The sequence below is a fragment of the Alternaria conjuncta genome, assembly GCF_024043145.1.
Source record: "Alternaria conjuncta strain BMP 0040 chromosome Unknown scaffold_2, whole genome shotgun sequence".
Lineage (NCBI taxonomy): Eukaryota > Fungi > Ascomycota > Dothideomycetes > Pleosporales > Pleosporaceae > Alternaria > Alternaria conjuncta.
This window is the reverse complement of record NW_026250091.1, coordinates 1370137-1396723: the sequence shown is the minus strand read 5'-3', so window position 1 is coordinate 1396723 and position 26587 is coordinate 1370137. Positions and strand designations below refer to the sequence as shown.

The 26587-nt window shown below is 54.9% G+C and overlaps 12 protein-coding genes across 12 annotated transcripts; 3 read left to right on the top strand and 9 right to left on the bottom strand.

Moving 5' to 3' along the window:
• Positions 1-64: 64 nt before the first annotated feature.
• On the bottom strand, positions 65-3110 carry J4E85_001590 (uncharacterized protein; the record flags this gene model as incomplete). Its single annotated transcript, XM_051465875.1, has 8 exons — positions 65-1350; positions 1564-1629; positions 1680-2162; positions 2469-2546; positions 2592-2794; positions 2846-2855; positions 2913-2988; positions 3039-3110. 8 exons carry the CDS (start codon positions 3108-3110, stop codon positions 65-67), a joined length of 2274 nt encoding a protein of 757 aa, XP_051330432.1.
• Positions 3111-3538: 428 nt separating this feature from the next.
• J4E85_001589 (uncharacterized protein) lies at positions 3539-4516 on the top strand (the record flags this gene model as incomplete). Its single annotated transcript, XM_051465874.1, has 2 exons — positions 3539-3691; positions 3764-4516. The coding sequence occupies 2 exons, from the start codon at positions 3539-3541 to the stop codon at positions 4514-4516; spliced, it is 906 nt and encodes a 301-aa protein (XP_051330431.1).
• Positions 4517-4696: 180 nt separating this feature from the next.
• J4E85_001588 (uncharacterized protein) lies at positions 4697-5673 on the bottom strand (the record flags this gene model as incomplete). The annotated part of the gene is made up of 3 exons (XM_051465873.1): positions 4697-5047; positions 5232-5532; positions 5597-5673. The coding sequence occupies 3 exons, from the start codon at positions 5671-5673 to the stop codon at positions 4697-4699; spliced, it is 729 nt and encodes a 242-aa protein (XP_051330430.1).
• Positions 5674-6107: 434 nt separating this feature from the next.
• On the bottom strand, positions 6108-6710 carry J4E85_001587 (uncharacterized protein; the record flags this gene model as incomplete). The annotated part of the gene is made up of 2 exons (XM_051465872.1): positions 6108-6482; positions 6513-6710. The coding sequence occupies 2 exons, from the start codon at positions 6708-6710 to the stop codon at positions 6108-6110; spliced, it is 573 nt and encodes a 190-aa protein (XP_051330429.1).
• Positions 6711-7876: 1166 nt separating this feature from the next.
• Positions 7877-11242, top strand: J4E85_001586 (uncharacterized protein; the record flags this gene model as incomplete). The annotated part of the gene is made up of 2 exons (XM_051465871.1): positions 7877-8070; positions 8155-11242. The coding sequence occupies 2 exons, from the start codon at positions 7877-7879 to the stop codon at positions 11240-11242; spliced, it is 3282 nt and encodes a 1093-aa protein (XP_051330428.1).
• An 843-nt stretch (positions 11243-12085) lies between these two features.
• Positions 12086-13220, top strand: J4E85_001585 (uncharacterized protein; the record flags this gene model as incomplete). The annotated part of the gene is made up of 5 exons (XM_051465870.1): positions 12086-12125; positions 12234-12450; positions 12551-12833; positions 12950-13027; positions 13095-13220. 5 exons carry the CDS (start codon positions 12086-12088, stop codon positions 13218-13220), a joined length of 744 nt encoding a protein of 247 aa, XP_051330427.1.
• A 171-nt stretch (positions 13221-13391) lies between these two features.
• On the bottom strand, positions 13392-15218 carry J4E85_001584 (uncharacterized protein; the record flags this gene model as incomplete). Its single annotated transcript, XM_051465869.1, has 1 exon — positions 13392-15218. The coding sequence occupies one exon, from the start codon at positions 15216-15218 to the stop codon at positions 13392-13394; it is 1827 nt and encodes a 608-aa protein (XP_051330426.1).
• Positions 15219-16897: 1679 nt separating this feature from the next.
• Positions 16898-18505, bottom strand: J4E85_001583 (uncharacterized protein; the record flags this gene model as incomplete). The annotated part of the gene is made up of 2 exons (XM_051465868.1): positions 16898-18393; positions 18439-18505. The coding sequence occupies 2 exons, from the start codon at positions 18503-18505 to the stop codon at positions 16898-16900; spliced, it is 1563 nt and encodes a 520-aa protein (XP_051330425.1).
• A 1160-nt stretch (positions 18506-19665) lies between these two features.
• J4E85_001582 (uncharacterized protein) lies at positions 19666-20475 on the bottom strand (the record flags this gene model as incomplete). Its single annotated transcript, XM_051465867.1, has 1 exon — positions 19666-20475. One exon carries the CDS (start codon positions 20473-20475, stop codon positions 19666-19668), a length of 810 nt encoding a protein of 269 aa, XP_051330424.1.
• A 741-nt stretch (positions 20476-21216) lies between these two features.
• J4E85_001581 (uncharacterized protein) lies at positions 21217-22066 on the bottom strand (the record flags this gene model as incomplete). Its single annotated transcript, XM_051465866.1, has 2 exons — positions 21217-21636; positions 21689-22066. The coding sequence occupies 2 exons, from the start codon at positions 22064-22066 to the stop codon at positions 21217-21219; spliced, it is 798 nt and encodes a 265-aa protein (XP_051330423.1).
• A 409-nt stretch (positions 22067-22475) lies between these two features.
• Positions 22476-23258, bottom strand: J4E85_001580 (uncharacterized protein; the record flags this gene model as incomplete). The annotated part of the gene is made up of 1 exon (XM_051465865.1): positions 22476-23258. One exon carries the CDS (start codon positions 23256-23258, stop codon positions 22476-22478), a length of 783 nt encoding a protein of 260 aa, XP_051330422.1.
• Positions 23259-23950: 692 nt separating this feature from the next.
• J4E85_001579 (uncharacterized protein) lies at positions 23951-25903 on the bottom strand (the record flags this gene model as incomplete). The annotated part of the gene is made up of 4 exons (XM_051465864.1): positions 23951-25042; positions 25092-25513; positions 25631-25673; positions 25724-25903. 4 exons carry the CDS (start codon positions 25901-25903, stop codon positions 23951-23953), a joined length of 1737 nt encoding a protein of 578 aa, XP_051330421.1.
• Positions 25904-26587: the final 684 nt, after the last annotated feature.

The window sequence follows — 26587 nt, the reverse complement described above, 5'->3', positions numbered from 1 at the left end:
GAGTTGATCGATATGCACACAAGTATTCGGACAATACGCTTACGATACTCGTACCAATCCAGTCTCATTCCTCTGTATACCAAGTCTCGAACATGCCTCCAGTGCCTCCCAGATCCAACACCTCGCCACGTCCCCCTCCTCCAACGCCCTTCTCAACGACAGTCCACAGATCAAACGGCACCAACTCATCCTCACTATCCACCATATCCTCATCCTCATCGTCCTCATCCCCGCCACTAACACCCACATACGCCGTAACCCCCCTACAACTAGCCACACACTCATCCATCAAATTCCAATCTCCATCCGGAACCGCGAGTTCCAACTGCGGGTCGCCGAGCCCCTCGTAGCGCATGATCGGTGGCGCGCCGTTGGATAACGTGTATGTTGTTTCGCGGCCCGTGAAGCGCGAAGTATACGTGTGGGGCTCGCCGCGCTTGGAAGGCAGGACGACGGTGTGTGCTTCCCAGTCTGCGAGGGCGGCGTTGTATTGGGGCGGAGTGAGCTTTTGTTTTGTGTAGAAGGAATTGGCGAAGAGGCGGGAGCGCGCGGTGTGGCCTTCTATTAGGGCGATGGCGGGGTGGGGGATGTAGCGTGTTGTTGTTTTCTCTTCTTCCCCATTGATACCTCCATGTCCATCCCCGTTTGTATTGTCTTGTGAAGTTGGAGTCGAAGCAGCAGCAGACCACGGCGCCGCAACACCCATTCCTCCCTCTCCCAGAAACTGATTCCAAGGCTTCACTCCACTGACCCAAGGACCCGTGTCGTACTCCCCCACAGGACACATAGCCTCACCTCTCGGATCATAGATAACTTGGTCCCACGAATCCGCTTCTGTTCTCCGGCCCCAGATCGTGACTTCGAACAAAGTGATGGTGTCGCGGACTGCTTTCTCAAAGTCTCTGGCGCGCGCTACGCCGATGAGTGCGGCGCTGTGTTCGATGGTTTCGTCAAGCACGGTCTCGTAGGGCAGGATGTGCGCGCTTTCTTGCCAGATATCCAGCAGGTAGAACCAGATTGATTGCATGAGGGGCGTGTCGATGGGGTGGAAGTCGGCGAAGTAGTCGAGGAGTGTGGCGGCGCAAGTCCAGTATTTTGCGGTGAAGGCGGATTCGCAGGGATCGCAGGGCCAGAGGTATTGGGGGCGGTGCGGACATGGTGGGTGGGTGAGGAGGGATTTGATGCGCCTGTAGGCGATGGAGAAGTCGATGTCGTTGCGGCCGAATGTGTAGCGTAAGGCTATTGGGGGTGTTGTGGAGTGTTCTGTTACTAGGATGATGGGTGGCGGCGGCATTGCGACGGGCTTTAACGAGCGAGAAGCCGTCGCGTCGGCGACTAGACCTATGTGAGCTGACTTTAGTTAGTGGTAAGAGTGTTGTTTGCTGAGGGCGAGTAGCAATTGAGTTGATAGAGTAGTGCCAAGACTGCCGCCTTGCACAATATTATTATGTGGACGGCTCACAATAACAGTCAAAATAGAGGTGAAAGAGATCCATCGCGTCCGAAGAACCATACCTAGTCGCTCCCGTCACGCCTACCACTTCGACATGCGACTAAGCGTACTCATCCTTCCATGTTGCATGTTGCTCAACAGCGCTTCCTCTAGAGCCGACTGACTGATACCTGCATCTGTCCGATGTGAGTACATCAATCTAAAGGTGGGTAATCCCAGGACTCACCATCAATGTCGCTGAAGCTACTGCCCATACTCGGCGTGCCCTCGCTACCCTCTTTTCTGGATCGCAGTCCTCCGCGTCGTGGACTACCGAGTCGGCCTAGCGCCGCGCGGTGGTCCGAGGCAGGGCTCATAGGGCTCTTTGCGGCTGAAGGAGGTCCGCCAGAGCTAGTCATCGACGACGCCGTCTCTGTGGTCGCAATTGACTGCACGTCCATAGACGTTTGTCTGACAGGCGGAGCATTCCTTGCGCGGGCAGGTTGCAGAACCTTTTGCTCCTTGCTGCTACTAGCTCGGAAGCGTGAGTCTTGCGCGTACTTGCTAATGCTTGGTTTGGTCCTGACTGAAGTTGCAAAAGGTAGACTTGTCTCGTGTGAGCCTGAATCGTCAATCTCTTGGGTCCCGTCTCCTTCTTCGAACGTCGAAAGCTCTCTCGGTTTCTTCTGTTGGAAACGCGGCGGGCGCTTGAAGAGTTGGCTTCGATGCGCTGGATGATCAGTATCCGATAGCGATGATGAGCTCGAGGACGACGAATCGGGAATGTCTGGAGAAGCTGCTTCGTGATTTCGATAACTTGGTGGTGAGATTGGCGCGTTCGCTCGGTCTTCAGACCTTCTACTTGTCAAGTTAGGTCGCTGAGTGGAGCGTGTAGACAAAGTTCGGGCTGGAGCCTGAGTAAGTGCCCGGGATTGAGTAATCGTGGTAGTAGATGGTGTCCTCGAGAGCGAAGGTGCTAAGATATGTGAGAAAACATGTCTACTGCGGCGTCTGAAATGCTTGTCGAATAACTTACCGGGTATCACTACCTCTGCGCCACGCAGACTCGGACTGTCCTTCGAGCGCCCTGCTAATGCGGATGTAGTCCTCCCAGCTACATTTTGTCAGCAAGATCAAATGATGCTGAAGCTTTACATACCCCCAGATCCGGCACTTCCACCCCTTCGCATCGCAACGCCACCCACAGCAGTCAGCGTGCTACCACCAGTCGGCGAAGATGACGGGGCAGCATTCGAGATGCTGACTTTCTTCATTTGGTTACGAACGTGATCTAGATGTCGCTCATATAGCCATGCAGCTTGCTGAAGAAGGAAGGTTGGTGGAACCTGGAACTTGTCGGCTCTGTCACATGGTCAGTGAGGCTGATGCAGTGCGTAGCGTGCATGTACATACAACTCGACCCCTACGATAGATTAGTATTTGTTAGAGATCACTTATGTAAGGATTCCAGAGTGCTTACAGTTCAGATCACTAGTCTTGGAAGACTTGGAAATAACCTTCCATAGTTGGCGGTCTCTCTCAGCATCCCATTGTGCCTATGTCGCGGTCAGATGAGCCCCGGAGACGCGGACAGATGCTACTTTACCTGCGGAGGATCTTCAAAGTCACCCCGGATGAACGGGAGACGTATCAGAGCTGTGAACTGAACTGACGACATTAGAAATGATCTGGTCTAGCTGCAAAGACGTAGAGTGATGAAGGGGTGGTTGGGTGAGGTGTAGTGATGCGGCTAGGCGATCGAATGAAGTAAGGCGTGAATCGATCTACGCCCGGGCTTGTGACCGATTAGGCCGGAGCAGCAATCACGTAACAATGGAAGTAGACGACTACCCCAAACAATCTTGAATCCGTTTACATGCATTTCCGTTTATCGTGGCTCAGTCTTCCAGAGTTAACCGTGAATAATTGACCCTCGCGTATCAAGGCAACCATCGCAGCCTAGATCAAGCACCGCCACACCTTCCTCGAGAAAGCCACAGCGGCCCCGCTGAAGCATAAAATACTCGACGCGGGATCGTGCATAAATCCCCACCAAACACAGTCACTTCCCGAACTCAACACCAAGAAATCAACTCACTGGAAAAAATGTCGGCTCAAGCGGTCACCACTATCGACATCCAGGGCAAATTGCCTAAGATTGCATCTGGAAAAGTGCGCGATCTCTACGCCATTGACGATGACACACTACTATTCGTTGCGAGCGACCGTATATCAGCGTATGACGTTATCATGGAGAATGCAAGTTACATCTACCAGACTTCAATGACACTTGGAATAGAACCAAGAGCCTCAGACTAACTAATACCCCAGGGCATCCCCGGAAAAGGCGCCCTCCTAACCGCCATGTCAATATACTGGTTCAACTACCTACCCACCAAAGTCCCCGGCCTAAAAACCCATTTCCTCTCTTCAGATCTGCCCCCCGCAATCCAGGACCAAACCTCGCTCAAGGACCGCAGCATGCAAGTCCGACGTCTGCGTATCCTTCCCATCGAGTCCATAGTCCGCGGCTACATCACCGGATCAGGCTGGTCCGAATACACCAAATCGGGAACCGTCAACGGAATCAAACTCCCAACCGGACTCGTCGAAGGCCAGAAGCTACCGGAGCCACTGTGGACACCGAGCACCAAGGCGGAAGTAGGCGGCAAGGACGAGAACATCAGCCCTGAGAAAGCGCGAGACATGATTGGTGATGCGAAGATTGCGCAGCGCGTTGAGGAACTGTCACTTGCTATCTACAGTGCTGCTGCGGATCGCGCAGAGGAAGTTGGTATTATTCTCGCAGACACAAAGTTTGAGTTTGGCGTTGATGAGATGGGCGAGGTGGTGCTTGTTGATGAGGTGCTCACACCGGATAGCTCGCGCTTCTGGCCTAAGGAGTCGTGGGAGAAGAATCTGGGCAAGGCGCAGCCGAGCTATGACAAGCAGTTTTTGAGGGATTGGCTCACGGGTGAGGGGCTGAAGGGGAAGGAGGGGGTTGCGGTGCCGCAGGATATTGTGGAGAAGACGGCGGCGAAGTACAAGGAGGCTTGCGAGAAGCTTACGGGGAAGAGTGCGTGAGAGGTGGTTGCAGTCGCAACCAAAGTCGCATTGAGGCGGTCGAGATGTGAAAATTTGGCGCGTTGATGTCATTTCTGACACTCATGCGTATATAATAGCAGCAATGGAAGGCATTGAAGACAGAACACTTGACATGTAGTGATATGTATATCGAAGAAAAAAGCCCTATGTATACATCTACTAGTCTCTCCGGCCCTGTACAAGCCCCTCCCTTTCTTCCTCATCCTCATCATCAATATGCTTCCCCGGGTGCCGATACAGCACGTAATGCTGCAGCATGAAGATAATATCAAACACAATAGTGATGTTACCCAGTCCAAACTTGACTGGATTACCAGTAACACCACTCCAATCATTCTCCAGCGCAGAATCAATGCACAACTGTGCGAGCGAAAGCCAGCCACCCGCAAAGTCTAGGAGCATAGGGTATATACTCCACCCTAACGTCGACTTGCGCTTGTAATTGACCCAGGCCTGGGGTATATACTTGAGGAAGACGGTGAGGAGTTTGACGTATCCGAGCGTGTAGATCTACTTCGTATTAGTGAAACCGCGTGAGGTTTGAAGATGTAAACCCAAGATAACTCACAACATCGATCCACGCCCACCCTTCAGCATCATATCCCCGTCCAGCCCCATTCATCTTAACCAAAGCCACCACAACCCCAATAGCAAGCACACACCCCCACCAAACCCCCAGTATAACCCGACTAACCTTCTGCCTCTTGCCAATCTCAAAGCCCCATATCCTCTCAAAGAACTGACTATATATAATCACGCACATGACCGCGCCATGTGCCGCAAACAAGAAATCGTTGAACCGCACTGTCGTCTCCGGTGCGTCAGGATGACGTGCCGCATATTGCGCTTTTATCGTTGGCGAGTAGAGGAAACAGGCGGTGGAGATAGTGTAGCAGGTGAAGCCCAGGACGTTGAGGGTGGGGAAGTCGATGGCGAGGCCGAGCGTGGATTTGCGGAGGTAGTTCGATATGGGTTGCGGGTAGAAGGATAGGGACCTGTGTTGTGGGGTTGGTTAGTTGGGGCTGACAGGAGGAGGGATGGTAGGTGGGTGGTACTGACCACGACAGGAAGTAGGCCCAGCCCAGTACGCGCGATATGGCTCGCGCAAAGGCTTCGAGCTCGGGGGTCATCGTCATGGTGCTGGAAGGCGAGGGCTGCACATGTGCGATAGGTATTGTCTGGCGTGCGTGTTCGCCGTAGACGAAGCGAAGTTGGAGCAAGTGGAAGACAAAAGAACGTGTGCTATCATAGACAGCCAGAAAACAGAGACATGTTGCTGAGACAAGTACTCATGGTGAGCGCCTGATGCTGCGGCGTGTACTGGACATGTGCGATTGCGACAGTGGAGATGCGCGCCTGCCCGCGGAACGGATGACAGGGGTCGGAGTGCCTGCTTGCAACGCCGAAGTGCTCATTCGCCGTCGGGTTCATGTCAACCATGTCAACCATGCCGACTGCGCATCGTGCCGGGTTTCCATTTCAGCCATAACATCGGAATTACATACATTCTGTATTACAAAGAGTTCGGCATTAGAGACGAGGTGATGTACTTTCCTACTTTACAGCCTTATCAACACTCAAGGTATAACTTTAGTCCCTCTGCCTGTGCCTCGAAAGACTGCTGCAGACTCTCTCCAAGCGTATCCTTCAAGACTCCAGCAAACAACCCGTGAAACACTTCTATCGACTCATACAACACTGTGCCATTGCCTATGTCGCTGAGCGCCTGCCAGCGCGTCGAGGCAATAGCGAGTTCCCCCAAGTAATCCCATGCCAATCTTCCCAACTCGGGTTGCACATGAGTTATGCGCTCAGCGGACAACTGCGTGTTCAGGAGATTGTCGGGCGTGTCCTTGTTCACCGGCAGCGGAAGCGCAGGAATCTGCACTCGGAAGAAGAGGAAGTTGCCCTCGACCGGTCGCTGCTCAGGCAGTGTGATGTTGCCCTTGGCTGAAGTAGTGAGGGCATAACGCACAAACGGGTTCCAGGCTGCGTAGTTGGCGAAGTCGGTGAGTACGTCCCAGGCGGCGGGGACGGTGCTCTTGATTTCTATGCGTGCGGTCGCGTTGAAGACGCCGGGTGCTGTGGCTGGGAGGTTGGTGTATTCGGACTGGGCGAGAGCCGCAGGGAGGAGCGTCAAGGAGACGAAGCTCAGGAACTTGGACTTGAACATATTGGATGGATGGGTTGAGGGTTTTCAGCCTGGGAGTTGCATAGTTTTGTACCGGAGGCTACCCGAGGTTTATTGCTACATTAGCCACATCGCTTAGGAGACGATGCGAGTGTCTCCTGGGATAAATGTCGCCGGCTCCAAGAATGGTAATCTTCATAAGCTTCGGGGCAAATCTCCCTGGGCGGATTACTGGAAAAGAACGCCAATAACTCTAATGTTCGTACTTGTGGATGGGACGGACACCAACGGACGGTGCCTATGTACTGGCCCAATACTTGTACATCACGGACACTAAGCTCACCGCTGGATACTGGCTATCATGACCGTGAGGTTGGAGATGTAACCTTGGAAGCACGTGCAAGGCGCGGGACAAGTCGCGGCATGTGGGCCATGATATGCATGCGGAGGACGTCACTCCAGTCTCTCGGAATGCATCGCGGAACGCCGCATGTGGCTGCCCAACAACCTGCTCAGGCATCTACCGTGCTCGCTGCAGTCACTTGACATCACTAGCAGCGTGCAATCTGCGAATGACTAGAGTCGGCCAAAGAGGGGCTAGATAGCAGCGCAAAGGGCGGTGCCGGCGGCCGTGATGGGGTGGGCGAATGGAAGGCTGAGGGCGCGACATGCACCTGCATAAGCTATGAGCTGCCCCTCAGCACCGCGACCTGGCCAGCGACACAACTAACTGCACTTACGACGCCCTGCATACATATCTCAACACTTGGGAGCTTAGATAGAGCTCCATCTTGACTCACCTCTGCGCGCATATCCAGACTTCTCTGTATTACGCGCTGAGGGGCCCCATATCTAGCGTGCCGCGTGAAGCTCCAGCCCCGCGGCTCAAACAACAGCCACAACGACCCTCCCGACGATACCGAGTGACTACCAGAGATAGGCCCCGATAACGCGCCGAGTCAGGAACAAGGCACCAGTGTTGTTGTGTATAAGTGTCTTGCTGTGCAAGCACGCGCCCGCCACCTCCACGAGTCCTGGTCACGGAGGCGCATGACGCAACGCCCGTTTAGCATTCATCCCAAGTCACCCGCCGCCGTCCTCATCCGTCGCTACCCCCACAACCTCTCTCGCGCCCACGACACCTACCACTTCCTCACGACTGAGCTAGCGCTCCAACAGACCCTTCCACACGCTCCTCCGCAGGTTATATGAGCTCATCGCCCAACAACGCCGCCGAGCATACGACGCCCGTCTCCAACCTCACCTACTTGCACAAGCAGCAGCGCAAGGGCACCAAGGTACAGGACACACCACAAGCACGCGGCCGCAACACGTCGAGAAATGAGTTGGGAAGAAGAAATAAAGCGGCCGGCAAGGTTACGCGCATATACCCGAGAGAGATGTACGTGAAGCAGCACCTCCCCTTCCTAGATGGAAGGAGCGATGGTGACTCTTGTTCGTATCCAAACGCGACTGACTGTCACAGAACCAAGTCACCTTCGTCAGCCAAACGTCTGTCATCCACGTCTCCACCCACAAACTACCATGCCACTACGTCTCCATTACTATCGGCGATCGGTGCCACTCGAAACACGGCCGCACAATACACCAACGAGTGGGCCAAGTCGGTTCCCTTCTTTCCAAACTCTGGCTCCCCGGGTAATGGTGGCATCGCTATAGCCAGCTCTCCGCCTACCTTTCATAACTCGCCTGGTGCACGAGACGGACTGTACGCACCACAGGCCATGTCAAACTCACCTCCAGGTGCACGACCCCTGAGCCACCCCAACCAATACACAAACTTTGGTGGCCGCGTACAGAACTCGCCTGGAAGAGACCGTAGAGCATCTGTGTACTCTCAACAAGGCGTTCGCCCGCCCTCACAACAGTTCATGCCGAACCCGCCGCTGCCGCATCAACCTCAAGCACACTACTATGGCTTGCCAAACATCGACTTCGGCCTCAATAACGGCCAGACCGATGGCATCCAGCCAGGGGAAGGAGGCTACTTCTGTGGCTTCGACACTCTATCCATGGCAGGAGACGAGGCAGCTCGGTCGACAGAGAACGTGCTGCTTGTTGGGTCGCAAGGTGGGCTCGACGTCTTTCGCGTTGAAAAGAGCAAGATGGACATCGTAGGTCGACTGGAAGGACTTCGGGGCGCTGTAATAGGCGCCAAGATCTTGCCTTGGATCTCGCGGCACGATCCCTTAGCTGCTTCCCGTCCACTGATCGCGCTTATCCTCCACGGTCCGGTCGTGAAAGACAGCAGAAGCTCTAGTGGAAGCGGTGCATCCTCTGTGGCTGACGATTCGGCGTCTGAGTCACCTAGTAGGCCGTCCTCACGACATGGAAATCAAGAGGGGCAAATCAGTGGTTACCAAACTACGGTCGAAGTTTACTCACTGAAGGAGAGGCGGAGAATGGCTGTCCTGTATCGCACTCCCCTGATACCTCTCACGAGCCCAATCGATAGCCCCATGTTTCAGCCTCCACCTCCAGTAGGCGACTTCGTCATTGATGCGAGGGGGAAGTTTGTTGTTGTGGCGTCTGGTGCAAGTGGAGAAGTCTTCGTATTCGCGCCTTACCACGAAGGTCACTCTGAGTATGCAGAGCGATTCCGCTGCATCGGTAAACTGTGGACATCCGTTCAGAATCGGGAACGGGCCATACATTCAGGCGGTTCCAGTGCCGTTGACGGCAGCCATGACGAGATTCCTCCTGAGAAGTATGGCTTGCCTGTGTTTTCGCTCTCCGATCGTTGGCTCGCCGTCACCCCACCAGCGTCAAGCGCGCTCTACCCTGTCAACGGTATAGCCCTGACTTCACCTTACTACGAGCGCGCTCCGGGCCTTGGGCACCACAGCGTACCGCCTCAGCCATCTCCCAACTGCGCTGTGGATGTGCCCAACGAAGCAGGCTTGATCGATAGACTTACCAGGGAGGGAACACAAGTTGCAATCAAGGGTGCACGTTGGGCCACTGAGAAGGGAATGCAGGCTTTCAAGAGCTACATGAACAAGGGCCAGCAAGGAGCTAACGTGCCATATGGTCAAGATCCCATGCAGCATTACTTTCCACCGACCCATGGCCACAACCAGACTCAGCCAAGACAAGAGGCATCTGTGATCTCCGTCTATGATCTGCAGAGACTGGCAGACGCAGAGGAAACGAGGAATAAGAACGCACTTCATCCGGTCGCCACTATACCCGCGGCTCTCGGTTGCAGCTTCATGTCATTCGCCCCCAGCGGTCTTATGCTCATGACTGTGAGCAAGAAGGGCGACTATCAAGATGTTTGGGACCTGAAGCGCATGAACTTCCGAAGAGCACGTAAGACGTTAAGGGAACAGCCAACAGGACCTTACGTACGACAAGTCGCTCGCTTCACCAGAATGACTGTTGCGAACGTCATCGATGTTGTTTGGTCTGCCCCTCGAGTCGACAAACTGGCTGTCATCACGGACAAGGGAACAGTGCACATGTTCCCGATGCCTGCGTCGGCCTTCCAATGGCCACCAGCTCGGCGCATTCGTCCAGCTGCACCAGCCCCACCAAAGGATGTCGCGTCCCCCACAGGTCCCGCTGGTGTGATGAACTCAGCAATGCAAGCTGTCAATAGCGCTAGGCCTTGGTTTGATGCTGTTCGCGCTAAGAACAGCGTCGGCGGAACTCGATTCAGTCTCAGTGGCTTGGGTGTAACCCCTGCCGCTAGCGCAAAGTCCGGCAAAGCCGTCGCTGCCAATGTAGGCAAGTCAATCAACAACATCCGGCATGCCGGCGACAACAAGATGACACTTCCGTCATCGCCTAGCGGTATCAAGCCTTACAGCGTACGCTGGCTTTCTGGTAGAGGACGAGGTTCGATCGCACTAGCATCCGGCGGTGTACTTCAGATCTGGAGGGTGCAGATGAGAGCTGCGACAGGCAAGGGAAAATCATCGCATACTGCGTCCATAACCAAGAAGAAGACAGTGGAGTTCGGACTTGCTCCCATCCCGGACACCGCGCTGCCACCCTCCATCACGGAGCAACTGTTCCCGCAACCCGGTGATCCGGAGCCAACACTTGACTGCTATGGTGACTGGCTTCCTCGCGCCTTGCCTTCTCGCAAGCCTGCCGTGCCATCTCTCGCACCACTCAGCTTCTCCGAGATTGAGACGAACCCTCCTTACCAGCCCTTCTACACCGACAAACGTGTCACGCGTTTTGTCTACTCCAGACAAGCACCCGAGGTTCAAGAGAGTAGCAGCGAATACCAGCCCTCGTTACCGGCACTTATCTCCGATCTCCATCACGAAGATAGCTCGCCATGGCTCTTTGGTGAGACCGTAGAGGGAACACGTATCTCCACGCCAATCACTCAGGCGTATGACTCTGGAGAGGATGACATCACGGGCGTTGCCGCCAGGATCGAGAACAAGCTTGTTCTTCGAGACGGCGAAGAGGAGGTAGAGCAGGTTGTCGTCACGACACGACGTCGGCGCGTGAAGAAGGAGGGTATCGACGGCGACGAGGAGGGTTTCTTCGAGGACGATTGCGAGGTGTTGGATTTCGCAGAGGATAGGGTATGAGCGTGTACAGAGAGTCGCTTTGCTTGTCTGTCATTCAACATGTCCTTCCACATATCACCCCTACGTTCGCTACCACATTTGCATCAGATCGGGCGTTGTCATCTTGGGTAAGGCGCAGCAATAGGCGCCGGCGTTTCTTCTTTTTGGGTCAGGAGGAATTCGCATCATTAGGATACCACGCAGCCGACAGCGGCCCTCGGCTTGCAACATCAATACACAAATTAGATAGCCAATAGATGGATTAGGAATATCAACCACGCTTTATTTCGAACGACAGATGGGTTTAAATGATGTGCTTGCAGTCTAACCTTGCTTCGTATATGGCCGTCTTTACTCCATGATCCTGTCTTTAACTCCGCTTATCCCCGTCCGCCGACTAACTCCATCATGTAGGATGGTCGGCAGCGGATGGTCGGGGGAAATACTAGGTTTCTATCAGAGTATCGGAGGTGCTCATTGGATGCATGCGCGTTTGATTTGCGTGACTTTTGCACTACGTAGACGTGTTGGTACTGTTCGGTCAGGGGAAATGCATGCTTACGGTCCTGCAGCCGCGCACTACAGCAGAATGTGCAAGTGCTTTATTGCACTTTCGGTTGCTTAGTTGTAGGTAGCGTGTGGCGGTGGAGCCGGAGCTGGAGTATGAGCTCGTGACAGAAGCTATGCGTAGTCGTAGAGTTTAGGGTTAGGCGTGAAGACAGAAGGCGGGAGTTAGAGGTCTGGAACAGAAGATATAAAGAGAAGGCCACAGCCGCAAACAAGGAAATATCAAGCTCACATCAGCACGAAGAAAACCATCAGCTCTACATCAAACAGTCCGTAACCGAACGAAGAAACATCAACATGTCTTCTACCGACCAGACCATCGTTCTCATCACGGGCGGTACGCAACACCCCCCTACTTCCTACTCCATCCCTTCTCCCCAGCTCTCCCCTCTTTTCTTCACGTCCCAAATTCCCCTTTCAAACCTTTACTGACACACTATCCCAGCCAACGGCGGCATCGGTTTCTCCCTAGCCACCCAACTCCTCGAAAACGCCAAATACCTCGTTCTCCTCGGCAGCCGCTCCGCCGAAAAGGGTGAAGCGGCCGTCAAACAACTCCAGGGAAAAGGATTGCCTGGGAAAGTGGAGTTGCTGCAGATTGATGTCAGTGACGAGGCGAGTATTTTGAAGGCGAAGAATGTGGTGGAGGGGAAGTATGGCCGGTACGTCTACACCCCCTTCCATTCCCATTCCCACTCCCATCTCCAACCCAGTACTCCCAGCACAATCCTTCCGTTCCCCGCCCACTAACATCTCCACCAGCATCGACGCCCTCGTAAACAACGCCGCCATAACCGGCGAAGCACCCGCCTCCGCCTCCCTCGCCACCCGCATGACATCCGCCTTCCTAACCAACGCCACGGGCCCAGCCGTCATCGTAGAGACCTTCGCCCCTCTCCTCGCGAAGAGCGCGGAGATGGGCAAGACGCCGCGGATTCTTAATGTGTCGAGTGGAGCCGGGAGTATTGGGCTCAGGAGTGATAGGACGAATCCGCATCAGGCTATGAAGAACGGATGGCCCCCGCTCTTTCAATCGGCTGTTTTGGTAAGATTGGTGTTGGTGGGGTTGCGTTGGGGTAACGGTGAGATGTTTGCTGATATGAGAGACAGTTGCCATACCGCAGTTCTAAAGCGGCGCTGAATATGCTTACTGCGTGTCAGGACTATGAGTATGGACCTAAGGGGTGGAAGGTGTTTTGCTTCTGCCCGGGGTTTACGGAGAGTAACTTGGGGCCTAGGGTACGTTTGGATCGTTTCGTGGCTTCCCTCGCTGATGTGGGGTGACGTTTGCTAACAATTGCGATAGAACAAACCGGAGCATGGGGCTAAGCCTACGAGTGAGGGCGCGAAACCCATGGTTGCCATCTTGGAGGGAGAGAGGGATGAGGAGTGTGGGGGGTTCTTGAAGGCTGAGGGGGGTTGGCCTTGGTGAATGGGTGGGGGTTGGAGAGGTTGTGGTCTTGAGATGGGAAGTCTGCACGTAGTTTGGAAGGTAGTGTTGTTGTGAGAAATTGAAAGGGGTATCTGCATTGTTCCTTCATATCTTCGTTCCACCACTTATCCTTACACAAGTCGCCTTTTGCTTACATAAATCCTGCCCATCTCATTGTCTCAAAAACATCTTGTAGCTTGAGCTATCTGTGACTTCTTTGTACGGGTATCCAATATCCTTCAAGAAGCTCGCCAACTTGCTACTGTCCTCCTCTTTGCACTGTATGCCAGCCAAGATCTTCGCGACGTCACCGCCGTAGTTTCTGTAGTGGAAGAGACTGATGTTCATTCCCGGTTGCAATGTGTTCAGGAACTTGTACAACGCGCCTCCTCGCTCGGGGAATTCGAACATGTACATGTGCTCATCGGCGGCGTTGCTGCGCCCTCCGACTAGGTAGCGGATATGTGACTTTACGAGTTCGTCTTGAGAGAGGTCTTCGGCAGTCATACCTTCAGCGGCGAGACGTTCGATGAGGTCGGGTAGATCGCGGGCCCTTGTCGCTGCCTTGAGTTCGACACCAACGAGGATCTGAGCTGACTCAGGACCACAGTAGCGGTAGCTGAATTCTGTGACTGCCATGGGGTGGATGATGGAAACGAGCTTGGCAAATGAACCAGGTTGTTCGGGGATGGTGACGGAGAGGATGGCTTCTTTGTTCTCACCGATGGCAGCGCGCTCGGCGACGAAGCGGAGACGGTCGAAGTTCATGTTTGCGCCGCTAGCAATGGCAACCAGACCACGGTTACGATCTGGTGATGGGTTGCGGCTCACCCACTTCTTCAGACCCGCAAGGGCAAGCGCACCTGCAGGCTCAACAATAGAACGCGTGTCTTCGAACATGTCCTTGATGGCTGCACAGGTCTCGTCGGTTGTGACCTGAACCACCTCATCGACGACCTCTTGACATATCCTGAACGTCTCCTCTCCCACTGTCTTGACCGCAGCTCCGTCAGCGAAGAGTCCGACGTCCTTCAAGAAGACGCGCTTTCCGGCTTTGAGCGACTCGACCATGGCGTTTGCGTCGTACTGCTCCACTCCTATGATCTTGACGTGTGGTGCTATCCGCTTGATGTATACACCGGTGCCAGCGATGAGTCCACCACCACCCACACAACAGAAGACGGCCTTGAGGTCTTGCAAGTTTGTCTGTCGCAGCAATTCCATGCCAACCGTACCCTGGCCGGCAATGACGTACGGGTCGTCGAATGGCGGGATAGACACAAGCCCATGTAGCTTCTCCAATCGCGCAGCCTCTGCCTTTGCGGCGTCAAAGTCAGCTCCATGTAGGATGACTGAGCCGCCTAGCCGTGAGACGTTCTTGTGCTTGATGTCGGGCGTTCCTGAGGGCATGACGATAGTTGCGGGAATCTTCAGCTTACGCGCAGAGTACGCCACACCTTGCGCGTGGTTTCCGGCACTGCACGCAACAACACCACGCCACCTGTCCTTGGGGTCCAAATGTGCCATCTTGTTGTATGCGCCGCGCAGCTTGAAGCTGAAAACGGGCTGGAGATCCTCGCGCTTGAGCAGAACATTGCATTCTAGCCTGTTGCTGAGATTGGTTGCGTGGGTGAGGGGCGTTTCCTGCACGACTTCGTAGACGCGCGAGGTCAGGATGAGGCGGAGATAGTCGGGGTAGCCGTTGGGCAGGAGGAAGGCGTCGGGTATGACATCGTTGGTTCGCGAAGACGTCGATTCCGAGGGCGGACTCGGGTTCGCGCTGTACTCGGTCAGGGCGAGGCCGTTCTTGGGTGTGCGGGGCGAGACAAGGCCATTGGGACCATTGTCGGGCGTCGTCGGCCGTGAGTAGTCGGGGACTGTCGTCATGGTGGTGTTGTGCCAGAAGTGCAGCTTGTTGAGCGTGTCTTTGTAATTTTTGGGCGAGTCATCGGAGGCTCGGTCGGCCTGCATCGGAGGCAGGGGTGCGTCTAGCGTCATGGGGAGCTATGGTGGGGTAGATAGCCTCCAACCTCCCAACTTCATCTCATCTCGCGTCGGATGGCGAACCCTCCGACATGTCGCGCCCAACATCTCCTTTTGAGCTTCTTCCTGTGCTTCCTACGCGTTTTTCTCGTGTCATGCGCTACTGCTGTCGTCTGCATCTACTAGTTTCGTTTGTCGCCATGTTTGCTCTCGATACCTCCTGACGGTCTCCGCGTCATCCTCTTCTAGTATCTGGCGTCGAGAAGACACGCCACGGACTCCAGGCTCCACTGGTGCACACAATGGCTAGCATCTATACGTCCCCCGTATGCTTCACGGCCTCGCGCTGATGCTCAGACGCGCGCGCGGGAAGACGACATAGTCCCCGGGGGAGGCTGCAGTAGTCGGCTTGTTGGTGTGGTCCTGAGCGACTGGGCCGTCCTCTTCCAGCTCCGTTCTGCATATACGGGTGCGTTGGCAATCTGTACGACGACTTGCAGGAGAAGAAACGGAGAACGTTGCGGACGAGCCCACGCGAGCGGCTGGGAATTCCCTCATTTCCGTCGTTTGAGCTTGTTTTCGATGCCATTGGAATGTAGGGCGAGGTGGTTTGCATGTGGTGGTTGAATTGTAATCGGTGGTCGCGGTGGCGGTCGATCGTTAGTGCGGAAAGGGCTGAAGCTTTGCCCGTGGCTCGATCTGAAGTTCACAGTGTCACGACCCACAGCAACTCAGTTCTTGTTCAACTCAACTTAACCTTCCGGATCCTTCTCTACTGACAGAGCAGACTTGGTCAGGTCATCTAGAGCTGGAGGACCGCATCTATGTCCGCTCTGTCTGCATACCTCGAGTGGCAGGATAGGCTGGCCGCCTTCTGTACGCTCGAGCGGAGAAGGCTTCGCGAGCTACTAACGAGAACAGAATCTCCAGTACTCTTGTAGTGAGCTTGCTGTCGCGCCACCTAACGCTTTGCAGGTACTCGAATCGTTGACGCGTTGTTCGCGGGCTTCACTTCGAAAATAAGGCGGACTTGACCTCATTGCCGACTATCCTCCGCTCGACCTCCCCCGCAATCTCAACACACCACTGGGCCGCAGGTTCGAGATAGCTCTTCTTGGACTGCTTCAGCGTTCATGCAGTACGCGCTGCACTTCAATGGGAGCCTGGGCGTTGCCGTGATGTCCCAGCGGAGCGATCCAATTCCCCGATGCTCGGACCAAACACCCTGCTCTTGCAAATCGCCTCTCCATCTGCCTCTTTAACCACGCTCGAGGGTGATCTCTTCGATCAATTCAGTGGAATAAGGCTGACCATCAAGCGGACGACTCTTTAGGTATGCGCTCCCACACCCCCTGGAGGGGCGACATTGCTGACCGAACACAATCCTCAGGCCGCATCGAGGGGTTCTTGTACGAAACCACTTGCCTCTTCTTTCCTGCGCATCGACATTCGACTCTCGTCCCTACCACCATTGTGATCGACGTTGCCACCTCTACCCCGACCACGATTGCCACCCACACTAGACACAGCATCACCCACCTCTTACTTCCGCGAAGGAGGAGGGCAAAGAACTTATAGCCAGGTCCCAAGTCCGGCGGCTTCAGCGGTCATACTCATCGCCATGGGAGAACTCGGGCACCTGCGCTGCAACTCCAGAACGAACGACTTGTAATTTGGTCACGCGGACGGACTGTTCACAGGGCTCGAGCATCCCAGTCGAGCAACAGGGTTTTGCTGTCGATCTTTCTGCTTACGCCCCTCTTGTGCAAGTGTTGGAAGATATCCGAGAGCCATTGCCTGGAAAGCTCTCTTCCATGGGTGCCAGGATCGAATTTCAGACGAAAGGCTCGCACAGCCAAGTGGCCCGCGTCATCCAAGAATAGCTGGTTGTTGATCCATTTCTTAACGAAAGTCTGGTGGCAAGGAGCGTCGGTACCGAAGATCATCCTGCCTGTATTGCGGCTGGCTCCGAGGTGAATTACTTCTTCTTCGTAGTCGAAGCCAATTTCGAACCGTTGTGCTAATCTGTTCTTTGAGTTGGGTTCGCAGTGGACCTTGAAGTCTACCAGGTTGTATCGGTCCTCTCTTACAGACGTGGATATGGCCCACACGTTTTGAGACCTTGAATCTATCGGCATATGGTTGTCGTACCGAAACACGAAGGTGTTCTGGAAGAAGACGTCCTGGACCATCTCGCCCCATACGCGGCAGACCTTGCGAAGACCGAGAATCTCAGGAATACTCGTGTGGGGCCTAGCATCCTTGTCCCAGACCCTGCCGACACCCCTAATGTGGATACGATCGATTGGAAGTACGAACCTGCAGCGGAAGGCTTTGGGAAGGTCGTCTAAACGCGTACCATCCAGCGCCATGAGGACAGGGCCTTCGAACAAGCCAAGATGCTTGATAATCTTGTTCAGCAATTCTTGTGGCAGATCGGATATACCCTTCGCAATCATTCCTCCATACACGCGGCTTTCTGAGATGTATGGCGGTGCATCGCAGTACAATGGCAATGGCTCATTGCCATAGCGGTCGGTCGTGAGCAAGTTTTCTTCACCAGGCGGAAGAGTGTAGAAGCTATCAATGCCGCTTGCGGCACACTCCGAACGCGAAGGCCAGCCGGGGATCTTGCCTTCGAGATAACCCCAGTGGGGGAAAAGGCAGTCGTAGTCGCCTGTTAGTCCAGGACCGCCGACAGCGAAGGGTCCATATAGCTTGCCCCACCATGGTGCTTCTCGGTAGAAAGGAAAGAGCTCTTCGGATTTCTGGTACATTGCGTCAATCTCAAGCGATCGTTGAGGAGACGTCAAAAGCATCAAGAGCATGAGCTGCGCGAGTGTAAACCTAGGCTTGGTGTTTTCATCGCTAGAGGCGGCATCCCACGTCTTACGCAAGTATGTGTCTGGGGTGGACATCTCCCTAACGAACCAGGAGACGTCCTCGGCGCCCATGGACGTAAGCCGCAAACCTGGAAAGCGGTTGTACACTTCTGCGACCTCGCGTCTACCATCGTCTGTATCTCGCCAGATGCGGAAGGCGTCATCCAATTCTTTCTCGTTCGCTAGCCACGCGTTGTAGGTCATCGCATGCTGCCCATCTCTCCAGACGCGTTCGTCTGCTGTTGTAGTAGGGCGGGGAGGCTTGTGCGGGGTCGCGGTGTCCGGCTCGTTCGGGTCGACATGAGACGCTGGATCTGTTAGCGACATATCGGTCTTGACCGGAGACGACTTACGGGGCAGCATGGGTCGGGAACCACGCTCGCGAGCCGCAAGCCTAAGATACTCCAGAATGCTGCTCATCGTTGCGTTTGGCCTGAGTCCGGGGAAGCTGTTGAACTGTCTCGTTCGCGAAGGACGGGCAGCAACCAGGCTCGGGGAGATGGGTGCTTGATGATCGGACGTCTGTGGCGTGGGAGTTGCAAGAAGTCAATCCCTTCGGCGATCCGGAGAGGAGCAGAGTTGCGGCCGTAAAGCGATCGTATGCTGTACGAGTTGCCTGGTGGCTGTCTGTGCGATGGAGATAGCCGGATGTCGCGACGACCTGGGCTTTGAAACCTGGCGGCGGGACACGAGGAGGTTTGCTGTTGTCTTCCCGGCGTCAGATGCTCTCCTGGGTGGCCTTCTCGGTGTTCGAGGTGTTCCTGAGTTTGCTTTGAGAGCCGTCAGGAGTGCTTCCCGAAGGGGTTGCCTGGTGTCGCAGTCGTCCTTGATCTGGGTCGGCAAGCAGGGGTAGTCGCAGATGTTGCAGGCAGCGCCGTTGTCGTTGCCGGTATCTTCGCAAGCCCGGCGCAGGTGTGCGAGCCGATGAGAAGAGCTGTTGTCGTGGCTGTCGCCGTCTTTAGTTGTGGCTAAGATCGCGATGGTCGAACAAGGCCGCGGAGGTGGCCGATGGCGCGGAGGTGCTTATGGACGTCTCGAATTTGTCACACTTGTGCTGGTCACAATCTACGTGCAGAGAGCTGTCGGCGCAGTGTCTGAAAAGGAGGACGTGGTTGTGGGTGGCTGTCGCGTGGTGAAGCTATCAAGAGTTCGGAGGCGGAAGTCGTCGTGAGAGACGGACGCAGACAAACATCGAACTTGGTCGCCACGCTAGAACGTCACGGCAAAGTTCAGACGAGGACAACGGGTTTTCAGAATCATCAAGGCAACGCAGCCTCTGTACAGCGAGTACGCCAGCGATACAGATTGTCAGTCGAATACTAGGCGCGAGGCTTGCAACCTGGCCCCTGGTTTCTTCTACATCACACATGCACGATTACTCTGGAAATGAGACCGGCAACAGAGTAGTTCTTCTGACTGAGCTGCAGCATATCATTAGACACGCCTATGCGTTGTGCAGTAACCAACGCCTCCTCTACGCTGTTGCATCGACGTCAGGTTTGCCAAATACTAAGTCTATCTATCCTGAAGGCCATCGCGTCATCTGTGCTCTATATCCCCTCCTCCGACATGTTTTCTCTCTATTTCAAGGACAGGATGAAGGATGAGCCGGGAGGAATATCGGTTGAGCTCCAATCTGGGTGCTGGAGCAGGATGAAGAACGTTTGGATCGCTACCTCGCTCCATCCATCGGGGAGAAACCACGATGCCTCCTCATAACCACCAGTAAACTGTATACCCCGAATGAGAAGGCCATTGGGTGTTTGGACAAACATCCTGTTGGGGTCCATCGCCAAGAGCTCAGCATCTTCATCGTTTATGGTCGGCATTTGCTTCTCCCTGCTGAGAGCCAAGTCTATACCCGTTGTCGTACACTCGATGCCAACCTCATGGTCCGTTGCTACGAGTCCCAGATACGTGCGCCGCCACTCGTCGCGATATTCGACTTTGATTGATGCGCCGCGCTCGATGAGTTTGGGCTCGATCTGGCAGGGGAGAAACCACATAGGCTTTATGCCAAGCTCACTTGACTGGCCGTGCTGAAACACCATGGGGCTCTTGTAGAAGACTTCGAGCATGCAGCGCGCAAAGAGCTTGTTGACACGGCGAATCCCCAAGACCTTGCGCACCACCTCCAAGCCAAGGGGCCGGACCACCGGCGGGGTGTAGCTCTGGCTTCCTTTGTCTTCAGTCCAGTGTACCTCGCAAGCTGTCAGGGAAATGAAGGCGGGATTTTCGGGAATGGGAAAGCCGTTGTAGTCCAAAACAAGCACACCTTTGATGTGGTTGGCGCGGTGGTGCTTGAGGATCTGCAAGAATATCTCCTCTGGCAGTCTCGAGGAGAAGAACTGGAACGCGGAAGCGGCCTGTCTGCTGGTGTCTGGCGTCATCGCGTTCGATCTGGGAGCCTCGACGTGCTGAGCGCGTTCAGAGTGCTGCCGGCGGGCTCGACGTGGAGATGGCGATCGGTCTGCAGGAGGGAGACTGCGTCGCAGATGTCTACTGGCCGTTGAAAAGGTGGTGGTGCAGTTGTCGTGTACAGGAGTCGAGTGCGGGGTGTGCTGATCTGCCTGAGCGCCGACGGGTGCGGTACACAGCGCCGATGACGCCTTGCTTGCGAAGAGCTCAACGGCTGCGCTTGTGATCTGAGAAAGAGAGCGGGGGACACCGAGGATCGTTTCGTGTGTTGTGGGTGACGCGCAGATCGTGGTGCGGTTGTCGGGAAAAGTGAGACGCAGACGCACTGGACGAACAACACTGCTACGCCAGAACTGAAGGCCCGAGCGCTATCTCCTGACGATGCCGTCGGTACAGACGACTTCAGTGTTCTCAGGGATTCGTATGAGATATGACGCGGGCATCTAGAAGCACGCCGGGTAGATGTCATGATACATCAACGTCGATACCTAGAGAGTCGAGAAAGACGCCTACAGCAGAAGTGGCTTGTATCACAAAAGGTTCATGGGCATATTTTCAAAGAAGGATAATGGGAGGACATGTCTTCATATTGCTTGGTTCATCTGATACCAAGCGGCCAGCTCCTCCATCGACAAGATGTCTTCTGTCGAGGGCCAGCAACCACAAACGCCGACGCTAAATGCTCATCAACCCGGAGACCACACAAGACCACTTCATCCCCTCCGCTTCTCCATCGCACCCTTGGACTTCGCCTCCATCGCACCCTGGGTCGTCGCCGCCATGGTCAGCGTGCCGTTGCCCAACTGTCCAACACCCCAGAACTTCTGGGACGCTGGCTGGCCCAAGTGGACCGGGAAGGTACCCGAGTAGATCTCGCCCTCGTCCTCCTCCTGGACGACACTGAGAGGTGCCTCCCGAGCGATGACGTACTCGGCCATCTCAATCCTGGAACCGAAGTTCGCAGGGTCGCCGCCGACGGCTCGCACCATCTGATGTAGTCCTTTGAAGCCCGCAACTGTGCTCGGGCTGCACTGCTGGAAAGCCGCCCAGCGGAACTGACCGTCCGGCTGCTTCGTGTAGACGCGCTTGCCGTCTTCCTTGGCATCCTTGAGGGCGTCGCTGTTCTTGACGCACTGTTACATGTTAGTCAGTCACTAAGTGATGTCGAGAGGGGTTAGTACTTACACCAGTTTTGGCACCATACGACCAGTACGTCTTGGTCGCGTTGACCACGCAAGCCTGATAGTACTCCCACACACCCGATGTAGGCGCCGGGGGAGCAGGCTGTTGACCAGTGGGCGGCGGCACGCGAGGACGCAGAGATCCGGTGGTCTCGAAGAAGGAAGAAGGGGGGAACGCGGCAGGACCGAATTCGGCCAGGTCTCGATCCCTCATCTCGTTGCGCGCGGCGAGACCAAGAGCGTTGATACGGGGGGCGGTTCTCGCTTTCTCACGGGCGTCGGCGAGGAAGCGTTCCTCGTTCTCGGCGAGACTCTCGAGCATGGAGCGGTCGAGATCGTGGCGGGCGAGGAACTCGTCTGACTGGGAGAGAGCAAAACGCATTGTGATGATGATGTGAGAGTGTCGTTGCTAAGGAGAGGAAGAGGGACGGCGTTGTTGTGCCTTTTGACCTTGCGCCAAGACTTTGAGCGTGCTAGCGTAGTCAGCCAACGATCACCCAGACAATGACCGATGAGGAATGAGGAAGTGACGGTGAGAGGGGCGGCTTCCGAGCCTCTACCGTTCGGCGGAAGCTTCCAGACACGAGCAGGGCCGTTCTCAGACTTTTCCGAGTAACAATTCGAGGAAAGGAGTTCACTTGTGCAGTCTCGGATCACGGGGTATCACGATGAACGTCTCTGGTTATCCAGAGGCGTCATTTTGCAGCCGTACGGCTATCATGGAGGAAGAGGACATACTGCCTGACTGCAGCTCATGCATTGTTCTAATCTACACCGGCGTCTTCACACCCCTAATCCTGCTCCATGGTATTCTTGAGCCAGGTTGCCTGCGCCAACAACCAATCTGGACCTGGCGGAGTGAACAGCAACCTAGAAGGATATTTGAAGTCGACCGTGACTTCCCCAACGCCACGCAATTTGCTGAGAGCACGAACTTCAGGGGCAGTGCGAAAAACTTGCTCCCAAGGTGTCTGTCCTCCTTGTTGTCTAGGGTGGTAGACGTAGACGTGCCGCTCGAACGCGCTGGCAGAGATTAGTATGCGTAGTCTCCTAATCTTCAATTGATGTTGGGAGAAGTCAACGCTTGACCGCGGGAACTGGCTCGTGCCGAAGGTCGAGACGCATATCTCAACGTCGTGGATGAGGGTCTGGAGATCTGGATGGACGCCGCTTAGCCACTTCTGGCCGAAGGACAAGTCGAAGCGGTTCTTTCCAAAGAAGGCCTCTTGCACGACTGGAAGCAGCCGCTTTGCGACCAAGCCTATACTCAAGATCTCGAGCATTGGCTTGAGGACTCTCGCCTTGGAAGGCGCAGTCTGTGTTGAGAGGATGCGGGGGTGTGCCCGCAATACAGGCTCCGCCCTCCGAGACCTTGTTAAACTCGGCGATAGCCTGTCCTCCTCCACCAGTACGTATCCGAATATTGTGAGGAGAATCTCGGTGGGCAAAGCCAGAAGCCCGCGAGGAGGTTGGTTTGGGCCTGCGGCCGTCGGCGGGGAGGTACTCGCGGCGACGACGTTGGCACTGCTGAGCTGCTTCGCAGCGGCAGGCGGGAGCGAGGAGAAGGACGGCATCTTCTGTGATGCAGACGAGGGCGGGGAAGTCGAGGTGCACCGAAGACGTACTGCGATCGGGAGAGGAAGTGCGGAGAGATAGTTTCCCGCCAAGGTACTCGATCAGGCGCCGCAGCTGGACTCGAGGATGGTGTCGAATGTGTGTTAGGAGAGCAGAAGCCAGAAGAAAAGAGATTGTGGGTGATGTTGAAAGGATTGGAGAAGTTGGCGAAGAAGCTGCGACTGAAGTTTTCGCGGGCAGCTTTCACAACAACGAACGGCCGCACCAATTTAAGGGTCACTTTTAGCGCCCGGATGGAGCCCGGCCTCAAATGCTTGCAAAGCTACGCAATTACCTGAAGAGGTGAGAGGAAAATCTCCGGCTCAAGGCAAATTGAAGTGCCCGGCATTTTACTTCATTGTCCAAGAAGCTCATCCCATTCGACTTGAGAGGATGCACAATCTACATCGAGACAGCAACTGTCTCCGTTAGATATGGAATGTCTGCTGGTCATTATTCAGCCACAGTCGCTATCATATCACGATTGGATTGCATAGAAGTCGCCATCTACGCTCAGTCAAAGACGAAACGTTGAGGCAGATCACAAGGCCAAGAGGTCATACATTTGGTTCTATTACAAGATACCGTCTATCTGCATCAGAACGTCGAGAGAGCGCGACATGGTCAGTTGCTCCCGACACCAAGCGGGTGCTCAAGGCTCGTCCGGTTCGTCTGGGTTCTTCCAGTCGAGCCGCCTCAAACCTTCCAGTTTCTTTGCCTTGGAGATCTTGGTCGAGAAGTCTGCAGGATCTCCACCGTAGGACTCCAGTTCGGAGTCTAGTTCTGACCAAGGCCTCCTCACCAGGGTGTCGCTGCTCAATGGGCGTAGAGCTAGAGCTGGGTAGAGATGTGGCTGATCGCCCCTGCCGCGCCTCCCTTTGGGCTTTGCCAGACACTGCTGCAGCCGTGCAGTCTCGGGCGCTCCAAGTGCGAAAGGGGCCTGTACTACCAAGTGGTCCACCCCGCGAAGACGACTGAGAAGGTCGAGTTCAGGCATTTGGAGAAACCTCTGTCGCTTTTCGGCAGGCGTAAGAGATTGTATGCCATAAGGGACTCGCACTTTGATTGTTACTGACCGCAGTGTGTGGCTCTTTCCAATTTCCCTAATCATGTTCTCAGTATTTATCCTCCTCTTCTCCCGGTAGGTTACCGGGCCCAAGCCCAAGTAGAGGGATATTTCGACATGCATTAGCGACTCTTGGTATAGTATAGGTACACCCCTGATCCATCGAAGAGGATTCCGTTGAAGAGCCCTTCGGTAAAGGATGTTGCCGCAGGTCAGGTCAAAGGTGTTATGTCCAAAGAATACGTCGAAAGCGAAGCGGCGGAGTCGTAGATTCGTCGCAGCTACGGCCAAAAGGTCTCGTAGGGGTGGCAGGGGGAGGTCATTGTGTATGGGTTGTCCTGAAGTCGCGACTTGAAGTACGGGTTCTCCAGTCGGGTGGTTCGACTCGCTCATGCGGATCAGTTGGCCTGGGAATACCAAAAGATACCTCAAGATCTCTAGCACTATTTCATTGGGTATCCTATCGATGTTGAAGCCAGGTCCGGCATGTGCGTTGTTTGGGATCGGGATCGCGTTGCTGGTCGTCGACAAAATTTGGGCAGAGGTGGTGTGAGCAGTAGTAAGAGGTCGAGGTGCGGGGCATATGTCCAACAGTAAGTGCATGTTCGCCGCTGGCACAGACATGCCGACCCGCGGATCAATCACCGTTGGATTGATGGTGAACCTTGGCTGCTCGTACTAGTTGCTGTCAGTAAGACGTAGGAGACCGACCATGCTGTTGACTTACAATTTGAGTATCTTCAAGGAGATCTGAGGCAGACGCATCCGAGAACTGGACCCAAGGCATACCTTCTGTATAACCTTGCTGCTGAGGCTCATCCAAGTCGCAAACGTCATCATCCTCTGGATCCGACAGGTCGTCGCCTCGGTAGCCCGCGAGTAGCCCTCCGTGTCGTTCATGGAACTCGTCGGGAAAGGAGTACGGCGTGACCGGTGACAGCCAGGTATACTCGGGGTCGTCCGTGGTTAAGCCCAGCTCGGGAAAGGGGGAGGCGGGGATGTCTGGCGGCACGTCGGGAAGCTCGTCGATAGTAGGCGTTGAGACCGGGATTGCAGCAGTTGATGTCGAGCTAGGCAACATGGTCGTCGGGCTGCCACCGCGTGTAGCCAGGAGGTCGGCGACCGCCTCATGCCCACACGAGGGGTGGACTGTTGTCAGGATCTGCGCTTTTTGTAAGCTGGTGGACTTCCGATTCTACAAGGCTTGACCGACCTGGACCAACTCAGTGAGAGACGTGGAAGGTGTGGAAGCGATCACAGTAGTACCTACTGGACGGGATTCTAAAGGCACTGGCGCCATCGCGGTAATCTACGACTTGTTAGTTGCGACGTTCACGTCCGTCGCGGAGGATTGCATACCGTGGTTGTAGAGTTGAAGATCGCAGCTTCGTCCGCAAACGACGCCGGGCCTCGCTGCGAAACCGGGTAGAGATCGAGGCCAGTAGGGAGAAGACATGTTGCAGCGAAGAGCAGCAACAGTGGCAGCAAGTGCGTGCCGACCGCCACCTTGCCCAGGTGCAGGCGTCCTGGGCCGTACATGGTTGAATGGAAAGTGACTAGAAGATGTCGATAAGTCAGATGTCGCACGAGAAGCGCTGGCTGATGCCGACCTACCCGAGTCGGAGCCTGTTCAATATCTAAATCTCCAGATATAGGTGTCTCGAAGAGGTGGTAGTGGAGTGGGGTCGCAAGCCGAAAACACGTTCCGTGCATGAGCGTATCAGACACGTGCGTTTTCACTTTTCGGTGACGCGTTACATGAAGGCCAAAAATTCGCCTCCATAAAGAAGACCCTGAGATGCGACTGGTGAGTCACGGCTCACCGAGATCGGGTTCAGCGATCACGGAATGATCGAATGTTTGTCTATGTGTAGATGATCTTTCATCTGCTTCCCAGAACCGATACCAGAGAAGACTGACGCCCGAGCCGACCGTCGACAGGCCCATGTCAAAGTACAGATGTACTGTGACCTGCTGCACTCCTCGTTCTATGTGAACAGGTAGTTTGATCTGGGAACTGTCGCACATCAAACTGCGCATCCCACGTCGTCCTTCACATGTCACAGACACCGCATGCGGGTAATTATAATGAGAAAGGTTGGCACAAGAAAGAAAAAAGTGTTGTCATTATCTATGGTTGCTACAGAGTGTAGAAGGGGAGTTGCTCTTACCGAAAGAGTGAAATCAAAGCCCGCTATGAGATGAGGATGCAGTTTGCAAAGC